Raw genomic sequence first — 22,710 nt, 5'->3', positions numbered from 1 at the left:
CATACTGTTTACAAATACATATCTCCTGCTTAAGCAGTTGCATTGCAGGTTTTTTTCAAGTGTGTGCATCTTTTTTATTTTCCTCACTAGTATTCTCTCATGGATCTTTTATCCAAAATGGTTATTGGACAGCCTCACTTCATCCGCTGCATTAAACCTAACGATGATCGAGAAGCACTGACGTTTTCTCATGAGAGAGTTTTACTGCAGCTACGATACACTGGAATTCTGGAAACTGTCAAAATACGTCAAAAAGGGTATTCTCATCGCATCCTCTTTGAAGAGTTTGTGAAAAGGTAAGACTTCTATAACATGGCCGTTGTTTTAAAACTCCATTCAATAGAATATATTCTATGTTTAAGTACAGAAAGTTCTACAAACATTGGTTCGTACATGTATGATCTGATTCTGTAATGAGAGCAGTGACTATCAGAGATAAAGACTACAAGAGATATCTGAGCTCTAATGGAGAAAAGTCAATGTGAGACCAGCAGTGAGCACTTAGTATTCAGTAGCAAGCCTGTCCCCATGGTTCCCTCAGTAGAGGCAACAAGTGGAAATTATGCATCATGCTCAGATAATACAAGGATTTGGAAGGTCAGTGACCTTCAGCCATCATATGAAGAATGTGTACATGCTTAAGAATGAACTGATATAAAAGCTTTAGATTTAGAAATATTCCTCGTAATAGCTTCATGGCTTCATAGTCTTTTATCTCGGATATATCCTGAATTATAACCAAATCTCTGTTCACCTGAACCCTTGTCATGGCTACTCTTACTGGTGTTAATACTATTCTCAATCTCAAAAAGTTATAAATGTGATTCAGGAAATGCTATTGCCTTTATGATGATAATATGTTTATATGATCATTATGGTTAAAATACGTTTTAGTGTAGTATTTACTGTTTTCCAGTCTGTAGGACTGATAATTCAATAATGGAGCAGAAGCAGTACCGTTAAGCGATCAACTACTCAACAGTAGGAACAAGCAGTGAATGGCTAAATCAAGCATTTAGTGATATTTTCTGAACTCGAGGTTGTTCATCTAGACAATATTGAGTGAATGAATCCACTGAAAGCAAGTCATTCATATGATGCTAGAGGGAAGGAGTTGATTATGTTTTTGAGAAAGAAGAGACATAAAGAGTTTCACAGGCCTTTCTAAAATGCAGAGATCACATAAATTTACGTGTGCAAATCAGTCATTTGGGCTTGGAAATCTGTGGTTCTTGCATTGAGAGATGTTGAACGGTAAACCATAGCCTAATCAATTCATTCTGAAAAATTATGAAATTTTCTGCTTATACTATATTAGTATGCCAAATGAATATGTAATAGGAAAACACTAGACATATATATCCCAGGAAGGGTAACTAATGTGTTCGTTTGTCCATCGAACATCATGTCTGAAAATTAAAGCAATTTAATTTTCAGACATGATCTCCCCCAACTTTTTTTTGTGTTACATGACTAATTTTAGTAAGGTCACACCATTCTAAAGCAGGTTTAACAAACAGATTAATTTTTGTGATCACTAACACATCTTTGCAACATCCTGAAGAGGCTGAAAGCAGAATTATTAACCTTAAATTTTATCCAATTTACACATAAGTGAACTAAGATTAACTCCACTGAAATTAGTGTAAATTGAGAGGAAATTAGGCCTCCTCTTATCAGTGGATTCTTTTCATTCAAAAGTGCACTGAATTTGAGTACAATCTTGAAAAGTAAAGGTAATAAAAGCAGCGCTGACTGTAGCTTTCCATTCCTGCAGATAAGGGCAAGTTGTGTTTAACATCTTGTCAGATACTCCCCAAGTTTTTAGTCCAACTTGATGTAATTCTTTCAGGAAAGAAAGTCAACACAAGGGAAGCGAGGGGGAAGATTTAGCAATTTGCCCAACAGCACAGAAGACTTCCTGAGTTCAGAATGTAAACGAGGGGCGGGAGAGGGGACGTTCTTGCTCCTTTGTTCAGTTCATGTTTTATTTTTAAACAAATCCTATTCTGTTTTGCTCTTGGGAAAAAAAAAATGAACAATGCTTAAAAAAGCTATCAATGGAACAAGAAACATTTTTTTCTTCAACTTACTGCCATGACTAGTCAAGTGTTTTTAGGAACTAAGTAGTTGAATACATAAAAATGTTTGAGAAAACAGGTCAAATGCTAAACAGATTGGCACTTCTTTGTTCATAATCAAAAAGACATTAGGCAAGTATGAACAAGAGTTTCAAAATGTCAGTAAATGCGAGGATATCAAAGATTTTCTAAGCCAGCAAGTTAATTGGTATTTTGATCCTTTTGAGCAACTGAACAACAAAATGGATGAGCCAGCACTTTTTCTCCCTTGATGTTATTAAACAAATAGGTGTGCTTCTTATCTGCCTGTTCAATAATGCTGTTTTGTAAACTCTTAGCAGGAAATATGAGGACAAAACAATCAAAGGCAGGGAACAGAACCATTCAGGGTTTATCAGGTGGGAGGTAAACAAAAGATAAAGCTCTGTCTAATGTTACTCTTTACTGTCTTCTGTTTTCATGTAGAACAGATTATTTCAGTGTTGCAAACCTGGAAGTAGTTTATTGGGTTAAAAAACAGATAGTGAGGAGGGGACTTAATTGTAACTCATTCACACAATGTTTCTTCAGCCAAGTATACAACCATCTGTTTTATGTATATAAATATACATATTCTTTTACTCAAAGTAGTAAAATGTAATCTGCGGCCCCTGTAAACACTGTAGACCTGTCAAGTCTTGGGCACTTTGCCTCCATTGGCTTTGTCTCACACCCCATGCCATCACATGTCTGTCTTACATGTTTGCTGTGAAGCAGCATTGCAGCATGGCCCCTTTCTCAGGCTGGAATCCCAGGTTTCAGGCACAGGCTATTAACCTGGTCAGGCATCAGGTGCGCCTGGCTCGTGGGGCTGCATAGTGACCATGCGCTGCACAGCAGCTACGGAAGGTGTGCTTTCTAGCAGGGACTTGCACTGGAAGTCCCACTGGATGGGATGCTCCTTGTTATATCTGAGTGCCCAGGCCCCTGGAGCTTCACATGACATGATGTGGTATGCAGGTGTGTGCTCACCACATATCCCCCAGCTGTATACACCTTTTATGTAATGTGGCATATACTGTACCATGGGTTGAAAAATAAGGGACTTGAGAGTCTAATGGTGCTAAATGCTGTCATGCTTTGAAGTGCCTCATAAGCTCACAGGAATGTGTTGAGAAGTTTTGTAAAAGTTTCATTTAAAGATTGTCTTTTTTCTTCTTCTCTGCCTGTTTACATTCTGCATTAAAGTTCTTTGTACTGCATTAGGATGCAGGATACACTTTTCCTATAAGCGCTACCTACTCCATGGTAGCTAGATGATGTTACCATGATCATATGCTCATGACAATACCAATGTTATTACTGTAACTGATCCCAGTGAGGTTGGTTCTGCTTTTTCAATCTCACAGTGCAAATTTGTATAAGGTCACTGTTGGTACACCTGGTACACACGGTCTCTAAACTGCCAGTGTTACATTTCTCGTGACCATATAAAGCCTCATTGACCTTAATGAGTCACATTCTGCGTTGAGTGGAAAAAACTGGTCAAATATTGCAAAGTCCTGTAAAACATGTTATCTCAGTTCATGCTTTCTTCTAACCCCCAAAATTCGGTGGTGATAGACTTGTTTATTATTCAAAATCAGGGAAGCACTGAGTTAAATTAGAAGTCAACAGATTTGCTACAGAGAAAATAAATGCTTGCTTTTAAAATGATGTGTTTTTAACGCAAACTTACTTTTTTAACACTGCGTCTGCACGGTACTGAAGTCCCTAAGTGATTTCTGGAAACGAAATTGTAACATCCCCCATATTTTGATTTTACTATTACCCATGGAAATGTTTGTTATTTGTTTCAGTGGCTTTAAGATTTCACCAGGTCTGTATAAAGTTCCTGTACACTTGAAATATGGTAAACTACTGTACCTTCCACATATACTTTCTAGACTCTTGTCATTCACAAAACACTGGTAAACAGTTGTAGGATGGAGAAGATAGGAAATTTCTAGGAGTGAAAAGTCTGCTAACCCCTTATGAATTGTATATGCAGAATGGACCAAATTGTGCCATTCTTAGAGTATTTCTGTGATTCTATGTTTATGTGGTGATTTACAGCATGTGTTAGGTATCTGTTACTGAATTTTGAGAGTATCTTAGATGTTTTTTCATTTTTCAGTTACATTTTTTCATTCATACTCTCAATATAGAGTCAAATGCAATTAGTTTTATGAATTCAGATGTGAAAGTTTCTGAAAGAGGGGAGATACAACCAATAGAAGTTAGGAATTTTTGAAAAGTTATTTAACAGCTCTTTCAGTGCTAAAAACATGGGTTTTTTTTAACTTTCCAACGCCAGGGCTGAGAAGGAACAAATGTCTTTTGGAATGTTGAGAATCTCCCTACTATTGCTGGGGGTCTGGCTAGAAAGGGATTTTGCCCTGTTGCACCTCATGCTTTTCATTATCCATTCTCCACCTTAGGCCAGTATATTTTAGTACAAAGATTTGTTTTAAAGAGAAAAAGGGTTAATCATTACTTTTTTGAGTTAATTGTGTAGAATAGATGCTGCCTTTAAGTCTGGAATGTGAAGGGAACTTTAGTAAGAGACACTTAGTAGTTAATGGTGCTGTTTAAATGCTATTTATTGAACAGTTCAACAGTTCACCCTTTAAGGAGGGGAGAGAAATTGAACCATTTGTTTACAATCAGTTTATCTAATCTAAAACCACCAACACTAAAATGCCTTGGCCATAATCAGATAGTTAATAACATCATTCTGAAGTCGTCCATATCTTAGCATACTTGGATGTCTTTAACGTTCAACATTAACTCTGCATGTCCTAGCTTTGCAATTGTTGATCTGGGGATAAATTCAACTCTTAAAAAATGTTGGTTTATGCCTAATGACTACTAAGTACAGTTAATCCCATTTTAATGTATGTTTTGTCTGGAATACTATTCATGTCTTGTCAGTTTGTAGTGCAGTGTAAGAACCACTCATTAAGAAGTACATAATTCCAGAGTTTCATCAGCTCTGAGAAATTAGTTCTTCTGAGGGGAGATTGCTTGTCTCTTACTTAGTCTTACTGCTAATGAGAATGTGATTAGTCAAGTACTTTTAGGAAACACATAGATGAATATGTGTCACGTAGGAAATTTTCAAGCGGGATATATAACCAAAGGAAATAACATATTTTTGCACAAATATGTGCATGTTGATGAAACAACGCATGATGGAACATAAACTTTATTTTTAAAAATAGAAATAAAAGTATTGGCTTAACATAGAAGAGCACTGAAGTATTCCAGACTACTGCATTTTCTGCTGAAATAACAAATGCAAATATGGAAATAAAAAAGTAGAGTTGTGAAATTTTCATCTCATCTGGAAGCAAATGTGATTTCTAGCTCTACTTTTCTGAAATTAAGTATCTGGTTACTTCTGTTGGTGAAATGTTGTAAATAAAGGTCATTCTGTGATCTCTGTACAATAGATTTACATTAGTGTGATAGAGATGAAATTAGGCCAATAAATCAAAATGAACAGTTGTAGTTGCATATACCCCAAAGTTTTGGGTGCACTCCCAGACGTTTTCTCTACCTTTTCACCATATGCAATATTTGCACACTTTTACCAGATACATTAAGGTGAAATATTTTACCTTCCTCCAAAATATTCCATATGGTCTATTGCTGTATGAAGATTTTAGATTAAGAAAAATAATTGGATGACCCTATGTGGCACATGCTGTGCTGCCATACAGTTATTCTGAGCACATCAAGTCAAACTACTTGTGCATCTGTAGTTAAGTGATTCAGTCATGAAAACAGGCACCAGAGAGAAAACAAAGTGTTTGCTTAAAAAAAAATACCTGGATTTGAGCTTTGGAACACTAATCTAGAGACCTTTTACTGTGCAGAATGCAAACTCCAAAAGCAGTTCTGGAGGAGAAATAATCAAAAAGAAATTGCCAGTCCCATATCGCTAGACCTTATTTCTGATGAGTAGAGTCATTTCTGCCTTATTTTTGATGACATAACTGAAAAGGAACAGGAAGACCTGACATCCTGAAAATCTGACATCCCAGCATGTTTAACCAGTTACAGGAGTCTTCTGTGCAGTGGGTGGATCAATCAAAACATTTGGAAAAACACCATTTAGACAAAGTTTTTATGAAATATTGGGAGACAATATGTTTACATACAGAAACCGAAGTTACTCCCATGGTGTGTAAAGTTACTGTCATTCTGAATGGCTTGCTTTCTTAGAAGACAGATAAATCTAAACTTATAAAAAAAATTGTTAAAACAGGATTTGAAAAGAAAAGTGGGCATTGTTTTATTTATGTTTTTTTTCTGAGTACCAAAAGCAACTACATTCTAGATCATGAAAGAGAGCTAATGGAGGGGGTACTACATTAGAAAGATATTGAATTTTGTCGTAAACAAAACGGTATAGTCAGGTGTGTAAATTGCATAGCTCAAAAATACTTTTTAGTCAGGTATTTGCCACAAGTAAGAAGTCAAATTCTCAGTAATTAGAATGTCATTGATAAGATAGTAAGATTCAAAAATTATGAGATCCCCCTTGACTATTTTATTGCATCAGCACTATCTAAAAACTGTTTTGTGGTTTTAAAATTCCCAACTACCACATGCCTTAAAAGATGTATGAACAACCAGAAAACTGATATTATCGCTCACTTGAATCCTTCCTTCCTTCTAAGGAAAGGAACTGCTTAAGTTACATACATGTGTAAATAACATGGCTATCTGAACTGGCTTTTGAAGCAAACAGCAATTTACGATCGGTGCAACTTCCCTGTCATATCTGTCAAGTATCTGTTGAAATTGCATGCTATCGCAAATTGTTTGTGATATGTATATTTTAAATCTGAGTTTTATTAGTGCAATTCATACAATGGTTTGTCTTGTGAAAACTGCCATCATTAATTTTTGTAATAAGGTGGAGGAAACGTACTTTTTTTCCTCCTACTTAAATACACCATGTTTCTCCATACCTACTAAATGGCATGACTTCTAGTATTTTGAAAGACTTGGCTAAAGAATTTGCAATATAATGTTATTGAAAAAGTCACTGTTAAAAATAACTCAGTAATACATAATCTCCTGTCATTATTCAGAGTGGGCAATGTCTCCAGTTGGTGAATATCTATGTCTCTAGTCCAGGACTGATTCCAGTGCTTCTGCCTTCAGACCTCATTTTGTTCCCCTTTGATCTTTATTGGCTATTTTAGTGGTTCTTTTTTCTTTCTTGTGGCAACTGGAGCTAATATCTAGAGATTAACTGGAGCTAATATTTGAAAATCACATTTCTCCTGATTAAAAAAAAAAAAAACCACAAACTCTTGTCCTATTCTATTCTTTCTAATTGCTTCTCCATATTTTCTTCAGTATGAGATGGGATATTTTCTTGCCTCTGTATGGCTACAGAGGAATCTGTCTTTGAGGTTCACTGGTTGGATTCTTCTCTTTATGTTCTAAAGAACATCTGATGGCTCTTCCCCATGCTAATAATTAGGAGAATGGTTTGCTCAACCTGCCAGTTCCTCTCAAACACAATGTAAACAGAGTAGCACCTGTAGAAGTATAACTTAATTTAAGACCAAGACAACACATAAATTCATAAATGAGTGGTTCATAAATGAGAGCTGAGGCAGCAGTTGTTACCATCTAACAGTGTACTTGTGCTAAAATAACCTTAAATTTGTAAACTAACTGGCACACGTTCTTGCTGTTACTTAACATAATTGTTTGGGAGTTACTTAAATACTATAAAACCATTCTTCATTAATGCATGGTGGCTTTACAGGTAGGGATTGGTCCATTCATTTTTAATTCAGTTCAAGCATGTTTGCATCCCTTTTTCATTAACTATTTGCACAATAATGTTATTTCACATAATTGTTAGGGGCTCTTCTTTGCAAGGGAAAATGGACAAAAGAAAAGTCAATGTTGTTTACTATGGGCCTGCTCCAAAGGCCACTAAAATTGATCATGATCATTCCAATTAATTGTTTATCCCAAAGAGGAAAAAGACATCATGCCTAATGACTTACAAACCTAATCATAACCACAGAAATCCTTGTAAGTAAAAAAAATTATTACATTCATATGAGGAGTAATTCACTTGTTTTTTCTTCAAAATAGCTGCTAGTTCTGTTTAACCATCAGCACTGATAAAATCCTTGCCAATATGATAGCCATGCCAATTGTTTTAATTGTGCATATATATGACCTCTTCTGGAGGTGTGAAACACAGCTGCGTATTCATGCAGTCTGAGCATCTTGCTGTCTGTAAGTTAAGACTGATATGAAAGTTGTTTTTACTGTAAACTAATCTTTATTCTTCACACACAGTGGCAGCCTTTCAGCTTCAATAATCAGTCAGTATCACTGTATCATTGTACTGCCTACCCGCCTAGCGCTGGCCTTTATCTTCACCAACTGAGAATCCTCAGTCTTTCTATTAGGCATACTGAAAATGGGAAGCTCCCCTGAGTTCTGGTGATGGGAGTGATCTTGTTACAAGCTCAAGAGCCTTGGACTTTTTATGTGGATTTATGCTTCCCGAAGAATGTCAAGGCCATTTATATTTCTTTGTGAAAAATGACCGATACCAGTAACTAAAATATTGAAAGATTCTGAAATGTCTTTTTTGGCATTTCTCATAAGAAACAGGCATCAGGTCATGAATAACTTACTTTTGGTGCTTTTCTCTTTCTTTGGTGCTAGTATTTGACTTTTTCTCCCACTCAGAAATCTGTAAAGGTCCATTGAACACCTCAGGGAGCACCTGCTTATTCAACAGAACTTGCAGACTTGCAGTGAGATGTAACTGTGCCAAAGTATGTTATGTAGCTCTGTAGATGGCATACTTATTTTACATGTTATGCAAAAGGTTTTATTTTTGCTTTCCTTTCTATTACTCTGATTTCTAGCACTTTTCCTTCTTCTCCCTGTCATTCATTCGCTCATTTTCCTGAAAAATTCAGAGGAACCTCAGGTGTTTCCTAAGTTGTACTGGTTTGTGAAAGACCTTTATGGATGATTACACCAACTGGGGATTTCTAGAATGTAGCAGATTCTTGTCACCACTATGGTACCACTTATTTTCCTATGTCATGTATATGCTCAAATATCTGTTCATGACAGCTGTGTCATGATTTATGAAGAGGACTGAGTATAAGGGAGAATTTGGCCTATGAGTTCTAGAGATGCAGCTCTGAGCTAGAGAAGAGCAGTGAAAGTACATATTGATTGTCAAGTCAATTCTTTCTTTGTCATTTGGTTTTGCAGGTATTATTACCTTGCATTCAAGGCACACGAGACTCCCCTTGGTAGCAGAGAAAACTGTCTTGCCATTTTGGAGAAATCTAAACTAGACAACTGGATTCTTGGGAAAACCAAGGTAGAGGGTGTTAACATTTTCTCAAGGATAGTATCCTTTTAGCAAAACATGTCTAATAGTGGTTTGAAAAGTACTGCATGAATGAACAAAAGAGCAAGGAATTTGCTCCAATTAGCTTCCCAGGTTACAGAGGTGCCCTCCCAAGCCAGCTGAGTTAGCGCTGCAAGAGGAGGGGTGCATTGGGTACCTCCCCAAAGCACGTTCTGCATGTGGCTGCCTTGGTAAGGACAGTATATCTGTCAGTGCCTGCTGAGGCAGTGCCTCCCTGAAGTTCCTCCTGCTCAATCGTGGCATGACTGAAACTTTACACTCTGGCCCATCCTGTGAGCCTGGTTAGTACCCTGTGAGCCTGGTTAGTACGTTGTCCATTTGTGGAGTTTCAGGTGAGATCCTTCTGGCTCTGTCAAGAGCCTTTCTTCTTTTTTTTTTTGCAATGGTGGTTTATTTTGCAATGGGGTGATCATAATCAGTGGAATAATGAAATTCCACAAGCACACTGAGAGCAAATATTTGATTCACAAGATTGCTATGATATCAGCAACCAGTATTTTACCAGTTTTCTCAGCAATGGTGCCCTAAAATAGGCTGGTGTAAGACTAACGAAAAGGCAGAATACAAGAGGTTATGTTACTGCCTGCATGTGATACTGATTGTTGTTGTTGTTCCATTTCAGGTTTTTCTAAAGTATTACCATATAGAGCAGTTAAATTTGTTCCTGCGAGAAGTCATAGGGAGGGTGGTGGTCATGCAAGCCTATATCAAGGGATGGCTTGGAGCAAGGAAGTACAAGAAAGTCAAAGAGAAAAGAGAAAATAGTGCTGTTACCATACAGTCAGGTACACGTTCACATTCCCTATTTCATTGAGTGTCTTTGCATTTCAAGCTGTTAAATTACATGTACATTATTTATTAATTTGTAATAGTTTATTATGAAATCAAAATAACCGGAGGTGCTTTTCTCTCCAGCTAATTGATGCAAATATTATTGATTTACTTCTAAGGTGTCATCTTAGTATTTGGTAATGTCTTTATTTAAATATTTCAGTGTTTTGGATGTAATGCCTTTGAACAAAATGAAAATATTGTTAGGTATTTCTACTCTAGCATGCAGCACATAAATGAAATGCAGTAGCATGCCCTCCCCAATGTATACCAGAATTCCAGGTACCATATGTCATGGGGTGGGCCTGAGAGGCTGATTATCAGTAATTTAGCAGGCTTCCTTATATCGAATTTGGGGAGGAAAGGAGTTCTTGTGCTGACATGATCATGCACCTTTGCCTTTTGGCTTAGGACATCAGTGAGCACATGGTGACAATTAAAATCTGGACGAGTGAAGTGGTGTTTGAAGTTGTGGGGATGTGAATACTGCAGTCGTGAACCCACAGTTCAACATCTGGGTGGGTAGGGAAGAGGTATTGAGGTTGGGGGCTGGAGTGGTTATGGCAGGAGGGATGAAAGTTTCAGCACATCTCTGACTGTAGACTCTGTAGCACTTCCTTAAATAAATGTAATTTCTAGCACATGGTTTTGTATTTTTAGCCTGGAGAGGATATGAAGCTCGCAGGAAGTACAAGGAAATAAGGAACAGAAGAACTGATGCTGCTATACATATTCAAGCGGGTAATTAAAACATTATTTCAATTGCCAACACCTATTTTGCTGTGGGTGATTTCATGTGTCAGTGTTTATAGCCAAGAGGAATACATACAGTCCAAACAAAAGCTATCAAAAACATTACTTCTGATCCTTTGTTCTTCAGTATCAAATGACATCAGTGACAGGTATCAGGCACATTGGGCTTTTTGTAAGTACTTCTCTGAAAGCAAAACGTACTGATTAAAAGCTGTTGAGTTAATTTTTTAAGATTCTTCTGAGCACAGTCAGTGTGATTCAACTATATGTCGAGCTGGTATGAAGCACTGGATTGATTTCACTAAAAGCGTGGATGGGGGGCACTGGACATGCATTTCTCTGTCTTTGTGTTGAGCCCTGATCTTGGCAGGTTGCCAGGTTTTTGTTTTGACTGCTTGCTGGGTTTGCCAGCTTTGGCCAATCTTTTGACTCTCTGCCAGACTCCTATGCAGCCATATCAATATGAATTTGAATAAACTTTAAAGAGATTATTGGAAGAACAGGCCCATAGGGCTGTGTAGGTCTCTAGTAGAGAGCAGGGTACCATATGGCACAGAAATCTAAGAACCAGTGCTGTGAACTCAATGGTGTTTTCAGATGCTGCCAATATGAAGCAGCCTCCATATGATGCAGTGTAATACACCTTCCCTGTCCAATCCCAGGTTGAAAGACTGTAGCCGATCAAAAATGAGTTGTAGCAAATGTGTTTACTGATAAACCAAGGTACTACCTTTATTCCAGCGGCTTTGTGTGCTATAATTCCTTAAGCTTTGTAATTTCTCTATTCTGTATCGTATAGTCTAAAGTCAATCTGAAAAAGATGCGTTCTAAATATTCTTTTACTTTGTTCTCAAGCCATTTCCAGTAAATTAATTTGTTTTCCTTTTGTCTAAGTTTGCTACTCTGAAATTAAGCATCATTGTGACTTTCAGCAGAAAACAGAATACCAGTCTAGTTACAGAAAGGAACAGAGTATCATAAGGATAAAACAATAATTTATAGCTTTGCATGCATACTGTTATGTAGAATCATGAACTATAGCTCTAGGGTCAAATGCAGAATATTCTATTAAATGGAGAACTGTTAAGGTGAAATTTTTTCTCCCATTACAACAGGCACTTGAAGGACTGCATAAGCACTCTCTCCCCTTCCTTGTGTTGTCATTTTCTATTGTTTTCATGATAGCACAGAGAGTAGATCTTAAAGTACCCCCGCAACTGTTTTCTGGATTATTTGCTACATTTACACTTGCCCATACCTGGACTTTGATTTCCTGACTTACAACAGCCTTTTGCCATAAAAAGGAAAGTGGAACAGTTGACCCATTGCTGTCCCACTATTACAGTTCCTTAAGATGAGAATTATCTCAGGTTCAGTAGGAAGCTGGTGTGTAGCAGTATCACTTGGAGACTGTAGGGGACATTCTGCCTTAGAGTTTTATCTGGCCAGATTTCTTAGGCGTGTAGGAGATGCATGCTTATTACTAGCTCTTTAGAGAAAGCAACTGATCTATTCTGCTGTTTGCACACATGGGAGAGATTCAGAGCTTTGTTCCTTCCTGCCATCCCTTAGACGCTGCATTGAACATGGCAGAGGAGAGGCAGTGGGAGTGTATGCACACTCTTGAATTTGGACACTTCTGTTGAGCCCCCTGGACCTAATGCTGGAGGAATGATGTTAGCACTCTTCCCACCAACACACACAGTCTCCTTTTGTAACCTGGCACTTGACAGTTTCAGTGATCAGTCTGGGTGAATAAGCATTCGGGCTATAGGGTTAAGAGTGACACAGTGCACCTTTGTATTAATTAGGCTGTCTGCTCCTCCCATCTTTGGTGCTGCATTCAAAGGGCTGTAATAGTAATAATAATCCTCAACACATTTCTGTCTGCCTTTGGAAACCTATATCTAGGACTTCTTATTTGAAAATTCTTGTGCATATTTTCTCTTCTCTACATGCTAATTATTCTGTGTTTCAAATCAAAGCTCATGCTTGCTAATGGTGGCCATTTTCCAGGTTTTAAAATACACTGACAGTCTTTCTGTTGTTTACATTACACTGTCCAAGTGCCTAGTGACATGGAGACAAAAGCAACTTCAAATCTCTCCCTTCCCTGCACATCTTATAATGTAAGTGTGTAGTTCAGCAGCTTTTCAGTAAATAGAGTATGATCACCTTTGTATTTTTTTTTTTTTTAAATGAGCCATTTCAGGCAGTGAGATAGATTGTTTGCATTTGTCATCCAGATATTAGCAAAACCATATAATTAAAATATATGTACTTCCCTCTCCCTTCCCCCCCCCCCCCCCCCCAAGCAGGCCTTGAAATTTAGGAAGCATTTGGCTTACATGTTTCTACAGAACAGCGCATATTGAAATTTGTTTTCCTTTCATCTCTTTCCCAATAAAAGCAGCCGCTCGGCTTATCCCTTTAGCTTCCTCAGAACTTCCTTTCAGAATTCCCGATCTATTACAGCACATTCACATACCAGAAACAAGATGCCTTTTCATGCTGTCAACCTTTTTCATCTGAAATGTAAATTAATTCTTGCTGGTACGCTTTGACAGAGATCAAAGTAGGGGTATTAACCTTATTGGGCCTTCTCTTCATCAGAATCGGTTCCAAAGACTGCAAGGGTAGTGTTAGGAGGCCAGTCTTCACTGTTATCTATGGCCCTCCTCCAGGCAGTCCTCTGTCTACAAGTCAGCATTTCAAAGGCGCTGATTTCTTTTGTAAATGACCTTATCATTACTTTAAACTGTGTGAAAAATGATTTGCCTGAATAATTCTTGCAGGATTATCCTGCTCATTTTAATTGTGGGGGGACTTCATTCAGATTCCAGGATATTGTTTAAGTGGTTTTGACAGCAAGTGATCATAGCCTGATATAAAGGAGGAACACAGCTCCTGATTGGAAACCTCTTGACTTGTTCAGATTGTTCATTTCTTGCAAGTCAGTCTTTGAGGTAGACTGCATTTGCATTTTAAAAATAAACAGATGCCTTTCAAATACATGAGCTGGTGGTCTGGAGATCTCTGTGGGCCCAGCAGTTCACTCTCCATTGAAGAAATGTTGGAAGAAAAAACAAACTTAGAAAAAACCCAACCCTCACACTATACATGAGGATACAATTCCTGAGTGTATTATATTACACGAAAAAAAGTCATTATTTCAGATGGGGGAAAACACCCTTGCTAGGAAACAAAATATTTGTGAATTTAAATTAGGTGGGGAAGAAAATGCTACCCTACTTCAGCATATCTACATCACAGGTTCTCAGAATACACAGATGTTATTAGACTCATGGCTAAAATGGTACATAGGCTACACAAGGTCTTCCCTACTTCTTCCAGTCACACTTTCCCAAACTGTGAAGGTTAGAAAATGCTAATTTTTAACTTAGAGATGAATTGTAAAGAAAGATTTTGTGTAAAGTGTTTGAGTTAACAGTACTTTGCACTTCTGAGTACTTCTTTGTAATTGGGATTTGTATTGTTTGATTTATGTCTACATAAAAGGAAAAATATTTTGTTAAAATAAAGAATTTTTTAAAATTATGTTGCCAGATTCACAGCTGGTTTAAATCAGTGTATATCCACTGAATCATCTGACTGAAATGTTGCTGCACTGATTTACCTCACATGCAAGTCTCATTTAATGTTTCTTTGTATTAGAATAATGCATTAATTAGAATTTAAAACAACAGGTAATACAATTATAAAAGTACGTTTTCTAGTTATGATAGCATGTATTTCCATGCAGTGTGACTGTTGTCCCGAAAGACTTAAGGGAGGATTTTAATCTGGTTATTTCATTTGTGAATTGACATTGCCAAAATGCCAAATGAGTGGTGCATGCGATTCACTTAGATCCGAGGTGACATCACTGAATTCATTTTAATTAGCCCCACTTTAGCCATCTGGAATATACTGTGCAGCTCTGGTCAGGACTGAGTTTAACTATGCTTCCAGAGGTGAAAGGCAAATGACTAATCCATTGAGCCACCATCTCCTCCTCCAACACGTGCTCACACACTCACCATATGTCACATTGTATTGGAAAATTCTTTATCAAGAACTCAAGATTTGGGCTTTTTTTTTTTTTTTTAAATAAAAAGTAATGGATGTTCAGAAGGAAACCAGATGAAGCGTCCCTTTGTAAATTGCTTTCTTTCTGTAACTTTGGCCCATGCAGTGTTGCTCACTATTTACGTATCTCTAACATGTGTTTCTGGCAAAATTTACTGCATTATAATAAAAAAAAGAGGGCCTGAGAACAGCCGTAATTTACTATTTTACATTTATAATAAATGTAAGCTTTTAATAAAAGTGTTACCTTTGGGATTTTCAACAGCAAAGATTTAGTGTTGGCTTCAACAGAAGACAAGGAAGTATTTCTTGAAAACACTGTATTTATCCATCTATTTATATCACTATGTACATGTGTGTGTACATGTATTCGGTTAATACTGTTGTATAGATCTAAGAATTACATGAGTAAAATGTTCCAAAAACTTCTAAGCACTTTATAAATATATCTAAAAATTTTATTTTTTTTTTTTTTTAGTTTTCCTGAAAATAACAACCAATAAGTAGCAGATTCAGTTTTACTTTTATATATCATTAATTTTCTTGCTTTTAACTACATTGTCAGTGTAAGAACCATTGAAGAGATGTATGTGGTTCTCTTAATGACAGCTGAACTGACTCGTTGTATTGATTTCACATTCAGGGTAAACCAGACTGGTTTGCACAGGCTGCACAGCTTTGGTTAACTTCCCTCTTCCATCTCTTTGTGTACTGTACTAGCTTAGGGCATCTAGTAATTCTTCACTTCTGTTATCTATCTCTAGCAACCATTAAAAGCCTGCTGCTCATGTGCAGGGAACATGTTAGGAAAAGTGAGAAGGCCTTATGGTTTTGAAGTATGAGATCCTATATTCTATCCCCGTCTCTAAGTTAAGCTCTGTCGATGTGAGTATGTCTGCATTTCCTTTTGGTTTCTCTCCTGGTTTTGAGGAGATGAAAAGGAGACCTTTCTTACTGGATTTCATGCTCTTGCTAAAATAAGGAAGGAACAACAACATACATTGTACAACAATGCGTTGCAAAACCTATTCCTTTCCCTTGCTGATATTGACAAAGAGTTTCACAGTCATCTTCACTTTTTTTTTTCTTTGACCAAGTCTCAAGATCAGAGACTGTAATGCATGGTAATTAAAAAACATGTCCAAGTGGTGATGTGCATCAGTGACACCAGTCCTGATGGTAGTCTTGGTAAGTCTTCCTAATAGTCACTGCTTGTTACTGATAGTTACTGCTTGTATGTGAGAACTCATGACTTGCTTTCTTGTAATGCTTCTGCCAGAGAATGTAAGACAAGAATTGGTTTTTTCTGCTGTTAAAGATGCATCACCCAATATCCATCCAGAGTGAGAGGTGAAAGAGGAGAGGTATTCAGGGGACCCAGCAAAGGATGTGACTCTCCATCCATTTTACTGTTCATTGGAATTAATTTGGCATGGAGTGAAGAATCAGATTCGTGGGCTCCAAATCCTCTCAGATGTTGTTAGTTAAGCTGCTGAACACTCTTTTAAGTACGCAAATTAAGAAAGTCATACGCTGTTTGTAGCAAATCAACTTCTGATGACAAACTACCATGGTGTCTTCTGTTAAGCAAGCAAGAGCTTTCATTTCCGAGTTGCTGTTATATGCTATTTTAGGTGATATAGATGAAAAATGTGTCCGTGTAGAAAATGTCTGCTTAACATGATTTTTTAATGACTGAGAATGAATCCTTCTGCTGTTTAAAATACTACTTCATCTCCTTTCTTTATACTTCTTGTATAGACCTGTGATTGGTTAGCTTTGATCTTTCTACATTGTGCTTCACAATTTGCTCTGTAACTGTATATTTCCTATGGGAATCAGAGGGAAAATGCCTGGACTTTTCCTATCTGGAATTGTGCAACATTGTGTGTAATGTATATGCCTTGGTACTTAAACCTTAAAATAAAGGTTTTTAACTGCAAGGCACCAAATTTCAGACTCCCTGAGGTATATATATTCTTGGTTTGCTAGGTGCTGAAGCTGACAGAAAACTCGCTTTGTGTGAGAATTGATCAGTACAAGAAGTAAAAATTCATATCCTAAATTGTGGCACATAAAACATTTAACACTGAGTTACTAATAGAAGTGCTAAAATTAAGTTCAGTTCCCATGTTGCCTTTCAGATCCTGTCATCTTTGGCTATGTAAAGATTAGGGTTAAAGATACTGTTGCTGGAAAGTTTGGAATATAGACTGGATAAGGTGAAAATGAGGTGACAGCTGGTAATCATTCTTCTTCAATGATGCAGTGATTGTTCATGGAGCAGTAGCAACATGAGTCTGCTAATTTCACACTCTTTGAGCCAAGTGCTTAGTGTCAAAACCAGCACCAGTCAGTAATGCAAATTGCTGTGATGGAGCAGCTTCCCAGCCTCTCAGACTCCCCCAGTAGAATTCTCTGCATATGCATTTCTTTTGAAACGTTATAGATCCAGTTAATAAATGTTGAAAAGATGCAGTCCTACTAATGCTCGATGAAGCTTTTGAGAGAGAGACAAGTTTGTTTATCCTGCTACTTCAGTTATCCCATGAGTCAAAGGGAAAGTAGGAAAAATACAGCGCTGTCAGATTCAAGGTATTCTAGAAGAATGTTAGATACCAGTTTGCAGAAAGTTTAGGTTGAAGAGGAGTTGACTTTGAAAATATGTATGAAAACAAAAGACAGGGTAAAAACTACATTTATTAAATCAGATATAGCAGGTTTTATGTACTGAATGAGGGAAGGACCAAAGTGGTTATGCTAACATTAATAAGAGTCTCTGGGGAAAAAGAAAAAGAATTTAAAAAATAAAATCACAGTAGGTATCAGGGTTGATTTTATAAACACACAAACACACATGCAAAGAACTACTAAAAGTTGAGAAATTACTAAGGATAAAACTGAAGTTTATCTTATTAGTTCATTTGTTTCAGTGCTGCTTTATCTTTATAGTAGTCCATTGACTGACTGATAGTCAGCATGTTTCAGCTGCAGAGAGGTGGCTGCTAGCCAGCTGTCTCTGCTGCCAATATCAGAGTAGGCTCCTTGTCTGGTCAGTAGGGGATAGTTAAGGATTGGAAGCCTCATCACATGGGGCAAGTGAATGCTTGCCTCATCTCTGCCAGACAGGCAGACTTTTCCAGTCTGATTATTAAGGGTGGAAAGTTCCTCAGCCTCACGATACCTGATATCTGTATTCGGTACAACACCTCAGCAGGTCCAACTTCTGTCATGCCTTCTGTAAAGTGAATGGTTATTTATTTTAGTAACCTCTCATTAAAAGGCAATTTTTGCTGCTTCTTGCCCTGGAAGCCTCAGTAGCACTGAAATGCTTAGATTGCATACCACAGCTTGAACTGTTCAGATGGCTTTCATTTTCTTATATTGCACAAATAAGTGCAACACCACATATTTTTGCAGAGGTAGGTGGCTGAAAAGAAGACCATTAACACTATACAGGAATTAAAATAGAAGAGAAGGGATTAGTTACAGCTCTTTCCTGAGGGAAAGAGCAGATGCAATTGAGGTAGCTCCATTTTGTTTCCTCCACCATCTTTTCGTTAACGAAAAAAAACCCATGAATGGTGACCTAAATTTATAAGAGTAGTTAAATGCAAGAAAAGGGAAATCAATCCACTATCTCATAATTTGGTAATAATTGAGGGATTGCAAATTCTACAGGGTCTTTATTCTCTGTTGTGTAGGTAATGCCTACTTCTAGTGTTTTCATAAAATCAGAGGCATGAGATACAGGGAAAACTTGTTAATCTTCTGATCAACTTCTCTGTTCTCAATTTATTCTATATTCTATATTTATTCTACCTCCTGATTTCCCTTTGTAATCTACAATATTATCTTGACCCTGATCCTACATGAGGTTGCCCTAGATCCCATTTCTGTGCCTATCCTACATCCCACTGTAATATTTAACCCTGGACTCTAGGAACGCCAATGAGAGGACTCTTCTCCTCCTTCTTTGGGTAATTAATTAGCGCCCAGACTGACTCTGCTTTTGCACGTGTTTAGTGTGCTTAAAAGCTTTTCCTGGACAGGGAATTTTTTTCCTCAAAATCATAATATTTCCTGATCTTAGCTCCAATTTTCTTTTACATATTGTCTCTCTGTTTAAGTTGCGGTCCTGCTAGACTAATAAACAGCTCCTTTCCCTCACAACCTGCAGCCTTCTTATTCAGCAACTGCTTGTTGCACACTTCAACTATGGCATTGATACTGTACTTACTTTCTTCATTATTCAGCCCTTTCTCCCCTTTTATCCAGGTATTTCTACTTAACATAATGCTTGAAATGAACCCTACAATGATAAAATTTAAAAATTTGTGGGTTTAAGTGTACATTGCAATACTTTTTAGTCTTTTGTCCTAAGTGCAGTATGTATTGCTATCTGTGGTTTGTGCTGGAGCTTTATTACTAACTGCTCACAGGTGTCAAGAATTCAAGAAAATTAATCTCAGATAAAACTGCAGAAGTAATTAAGTTATTTAGGTACCTAAATCCAGAAACAGTCCATGGAAATAAAGGGTGTAAATATCTTCAAAATGTTATTCATTGCCATTTTCTTTGCCATTTCATTTTGCTGCAAGCTTGCTACTTCATTTAGTATTTCTAGTGATTGTTTTGTTCTGCTCTTTTTTTTACGAATGGTATAAATTCCAGTCTCTGTAGACTTTTTTTCCCTGATCATTTGTATGAGAGGTATTTTAAATGTTTTATTATGGTTAGAGTTAATTGAAAAATAGGAGAAGACATTATTAATTTTTCTAGTTTTAATTGAATATATCTGTCCCTGGCTCCTCACCCCCCTACCCCACAATAAAAGCAGGTAAAACTTCTGATTCTGTAGAATACTGACTAGCTCAAATCATGGGAGTTGTGATTAAAGAAGGTGTTTTGGCAGTGATTTTCTACTATGTATTTTAATACATTCTAAGCTGGATTCCTATTTAAATTAGACATGTTCTCATTTCGACGCCTGTTTTCCTTGCCTGGGCTGTGCCAAATGGTCACTGTAATGTGAGAGTGTAAGGCCCTGTATAATTTCCAGCTGTTGTTAACATTGCAGACATTGGAGCCATTCCTGTGAGGTGCTAAGTGTTCTTTCTGTCCACTGGTTCAGTAAAAGTTGAGGGCATTCAGCTCTGCACTGCAGAGCCGGGTGCCAGTCTGCATTTCAGGCTCTACAGAAGTTTTCTCTGATTCATAACTATGTTTTTTAGCTTTCAGGGGATATATTGTTCGTAAAAACTACACAAGACTGAAAAACAGCACTGGCTGTGTAGCAGATCCTCACCTTATGAGCAGCTGCTCTTCTTCTGATTTTGGCTGTGAAGAGCACTGGTGAGTTGAATCCTTTGCTGTCTATTATCTAACAGAAGTCATTTTCCACACAATGGGATCTGAAAGGAGCAGGCGTGTCATCATGATTCAGCCAGGTCTTAGGGAATCTGCCTTTTTCTGAGGATGAGCACCTGTAGGTTAGCCAGTCCCCCCACCCGCTTAGTCATCTCAATGTTCTCCTAGTTGGCGGAGCTAGATTTATTTACAGTGCTGTTTGTCCTGGGTTGCTGTCCTGTTTCTGTGCACTTCTCAGAAGTACCCAGAATACCTTAGACTGCAGACAGGATTGCAAGTGCTCAGTGTTTCGGAATTGACTAGAGTGCATGTTATTAAATTCTCAAGAGTAGCAAGTTACCCTTCTGTGTCTGTAAAAATCCATGCAGACCAGCAATGAGATAGGGAAAAGAGCTGTAAAAAGCAGATGGACAAGTCACTCACAGAAAGCCTAGGAATACTGTAAATCATAATAGTGGTGCCCTCCTCTTTGTAGAGGAAGGGTATTTTAACCTTCCTTACCAATGGAGTCACTTCAGACAAATGTCTCCCTGACAATTCCTTGGGTATGAGAGGCAAGAGGGATCTGTTATGTCTTTAGCTGTTGTCAAAGTCTGTCTCTCCAACAGTGTTCTAGAAGAGGTGGCTGCATTTGCTGGATTAATGCCTTTGATGAGCAAGTTTCAGTGACTAAGAGTTATGAGATCTCTCCTGCTGTGGTGTGGACATGAGGACATCTCAATGCTTCTTCCAGTTCTTATTTCTGTTATTTTATATGCTTCCCATATAGCATATAAACGCAGGTTCTGTTACACTTCTTAGGAGTTCTCTGAGGAAATCAATGACTTGCTTGATTGTAACTAGATGCTGTTATTCCATTAAGAAGGTTTTTTTTTTTAAAATAACCATTAACTTCTCCAAAATGGTATTTCTTTCTCTGTGTATGCTCATAACATTGAGTTATGTTAACTTCCATGCTCACTTTGGTTGATTTAGATTGAATAATGTCTGCCACATGTTCTGATGCATTATTATAGGATTTTGTTCAGGTGTAACCACCTGCATTCTTGTAGGTTAATAGTGCTCCAGAATCTCTCCCTTGCAGTATTCTGTTTTCAGAAAGAAAAAGGTTCAGCCCATTGGACAAGAACTAAAATAAGTAAATGTTTTTGGTAGTGATTTTCAGGGAAAAGAATGAGCCCACTGCAATCATAGCTCTGCCTTTGGGTTGCCTCACTGCTCACTGGGGCAATGAGTTTCCTAATTTCTTATTCCCTTCATGCGCATGCAGCTCCTTCTATCTCTTAAGTACTTAAGGGGTGTGTGTCTTGTGATCTCTTTAGAACTACTGATGATTGCATGGTCATTTGTTCTCCAGTCTTCACTGATGGTTAAGAGCAAGAGCTAAGAAGCTATTATCAGTTTTCTTTGGCATCCCAAATTATAATTATTTACAATGTAAATAGACTTTTTTTTTCTTTTTAGTGATCTAGAGCTTTCACCTGGACTTGTTTAGGGGCACACAGCTTCTTTAAACTTTTTCCTTCATCTGTTTTATGTGTAGTTAGCCAGGAATGGTTTTCTTCCCTTTTTGTATTAGACTGTTTCTGTAATTCCTTGTTGCTCTCCACAGGAATGTATTTTTCTGGATTAGGTACAGCTTGCTTAATTGTACATCCCTTGAGGCTCACGAAGATTTTATGGTTCAGTAACTGTTGAGGTGAATTTGAGCTCTATGAAGCACAAATATACAGACCTTTAAAGATATTCAGCCACTGAACTTACATTGAAATCAATGTCTAAATGCCTTTAGATACCTGGCCTGGAGGTGCCCATGTAAGATACATTGGCCATTCAGGTCTTGCACCCAGCCCTGATTGCTATGCACAATGAGACAGATAAATAAATTCACACCTTCTTTTGCCTGGCGTTGCTAAACTGCCATTACTGCTGGCAGTTCACAAGTTTAACCCCAACAAATATTGGAGATTATTTGCCTAATCCTATAAATTTCTCAGCAATGGCCTCAGATTCCAGTGATTTCGGTGAGACTTGAAAATGTTCAGCATTTCACAGGTGATAGTCAGAATCTTAGGACTAAATCCAATAACTTACTTCCCATAAGTCAAGCCTCACTTCTACATG

General features: G+C 37.5%; 1 protein-coding gene across 1 annotated transcript in view; it reads left to right on the top strand.

Moving 5' to 3' along the window:
• MYO3B (myosin IIIB) overlaps window positions 1-22,710 on the top strand; it is a 183,991-nt gene that overhangs the window by 109,668 nt on the left and 51,613 nt on the right. The window contains exons 26-30 of the mRNA XM_075511231.1: window positions 91-296; window positions 9,381-9,492; window positions 10,166-10,328; window positions 11,035-11,115; window positions 20,451-20,571. Of these exons, the coding sequence (XP_075367346.1) occupies window positions 91-296; window positions 9,381-9,492; window positions 10,166-10,328; window positions 11,035-11,115; window positions 20,451-20,571 (683 nt within the window). The remainder of the gene's footprint in view (window positions 1-90; window positions 297-9,380; window positions 9,493-10,165; window positions 10,329-11,034; window positions 11,116-20,450; window positions 20,572-22,710) is intronic.

The sequence above is a fragment of the Mycteria americana genome, chromosome 9, assembly GCF_035582795.1.
Source record: "Mycteria americana isolate JAX WOST 10 ecotype Jacksonville Zoo and Gardens chromosome 9, USCA_MyAme_1.0, whole genome shotgun sequence".
In the NCBI taxonomy this organism is placed as follows: Eukaryota; Metazoa; Chordata; class Aves; order Ciconiiformes; family Ciconiidae; genus Mycteria; species Mycteria americana.
The sequence above is the reverse complement of the archived record's forward strand: the minus strand, read 5'-3'. Positions and strand labels throughout refer to the sequence as shown.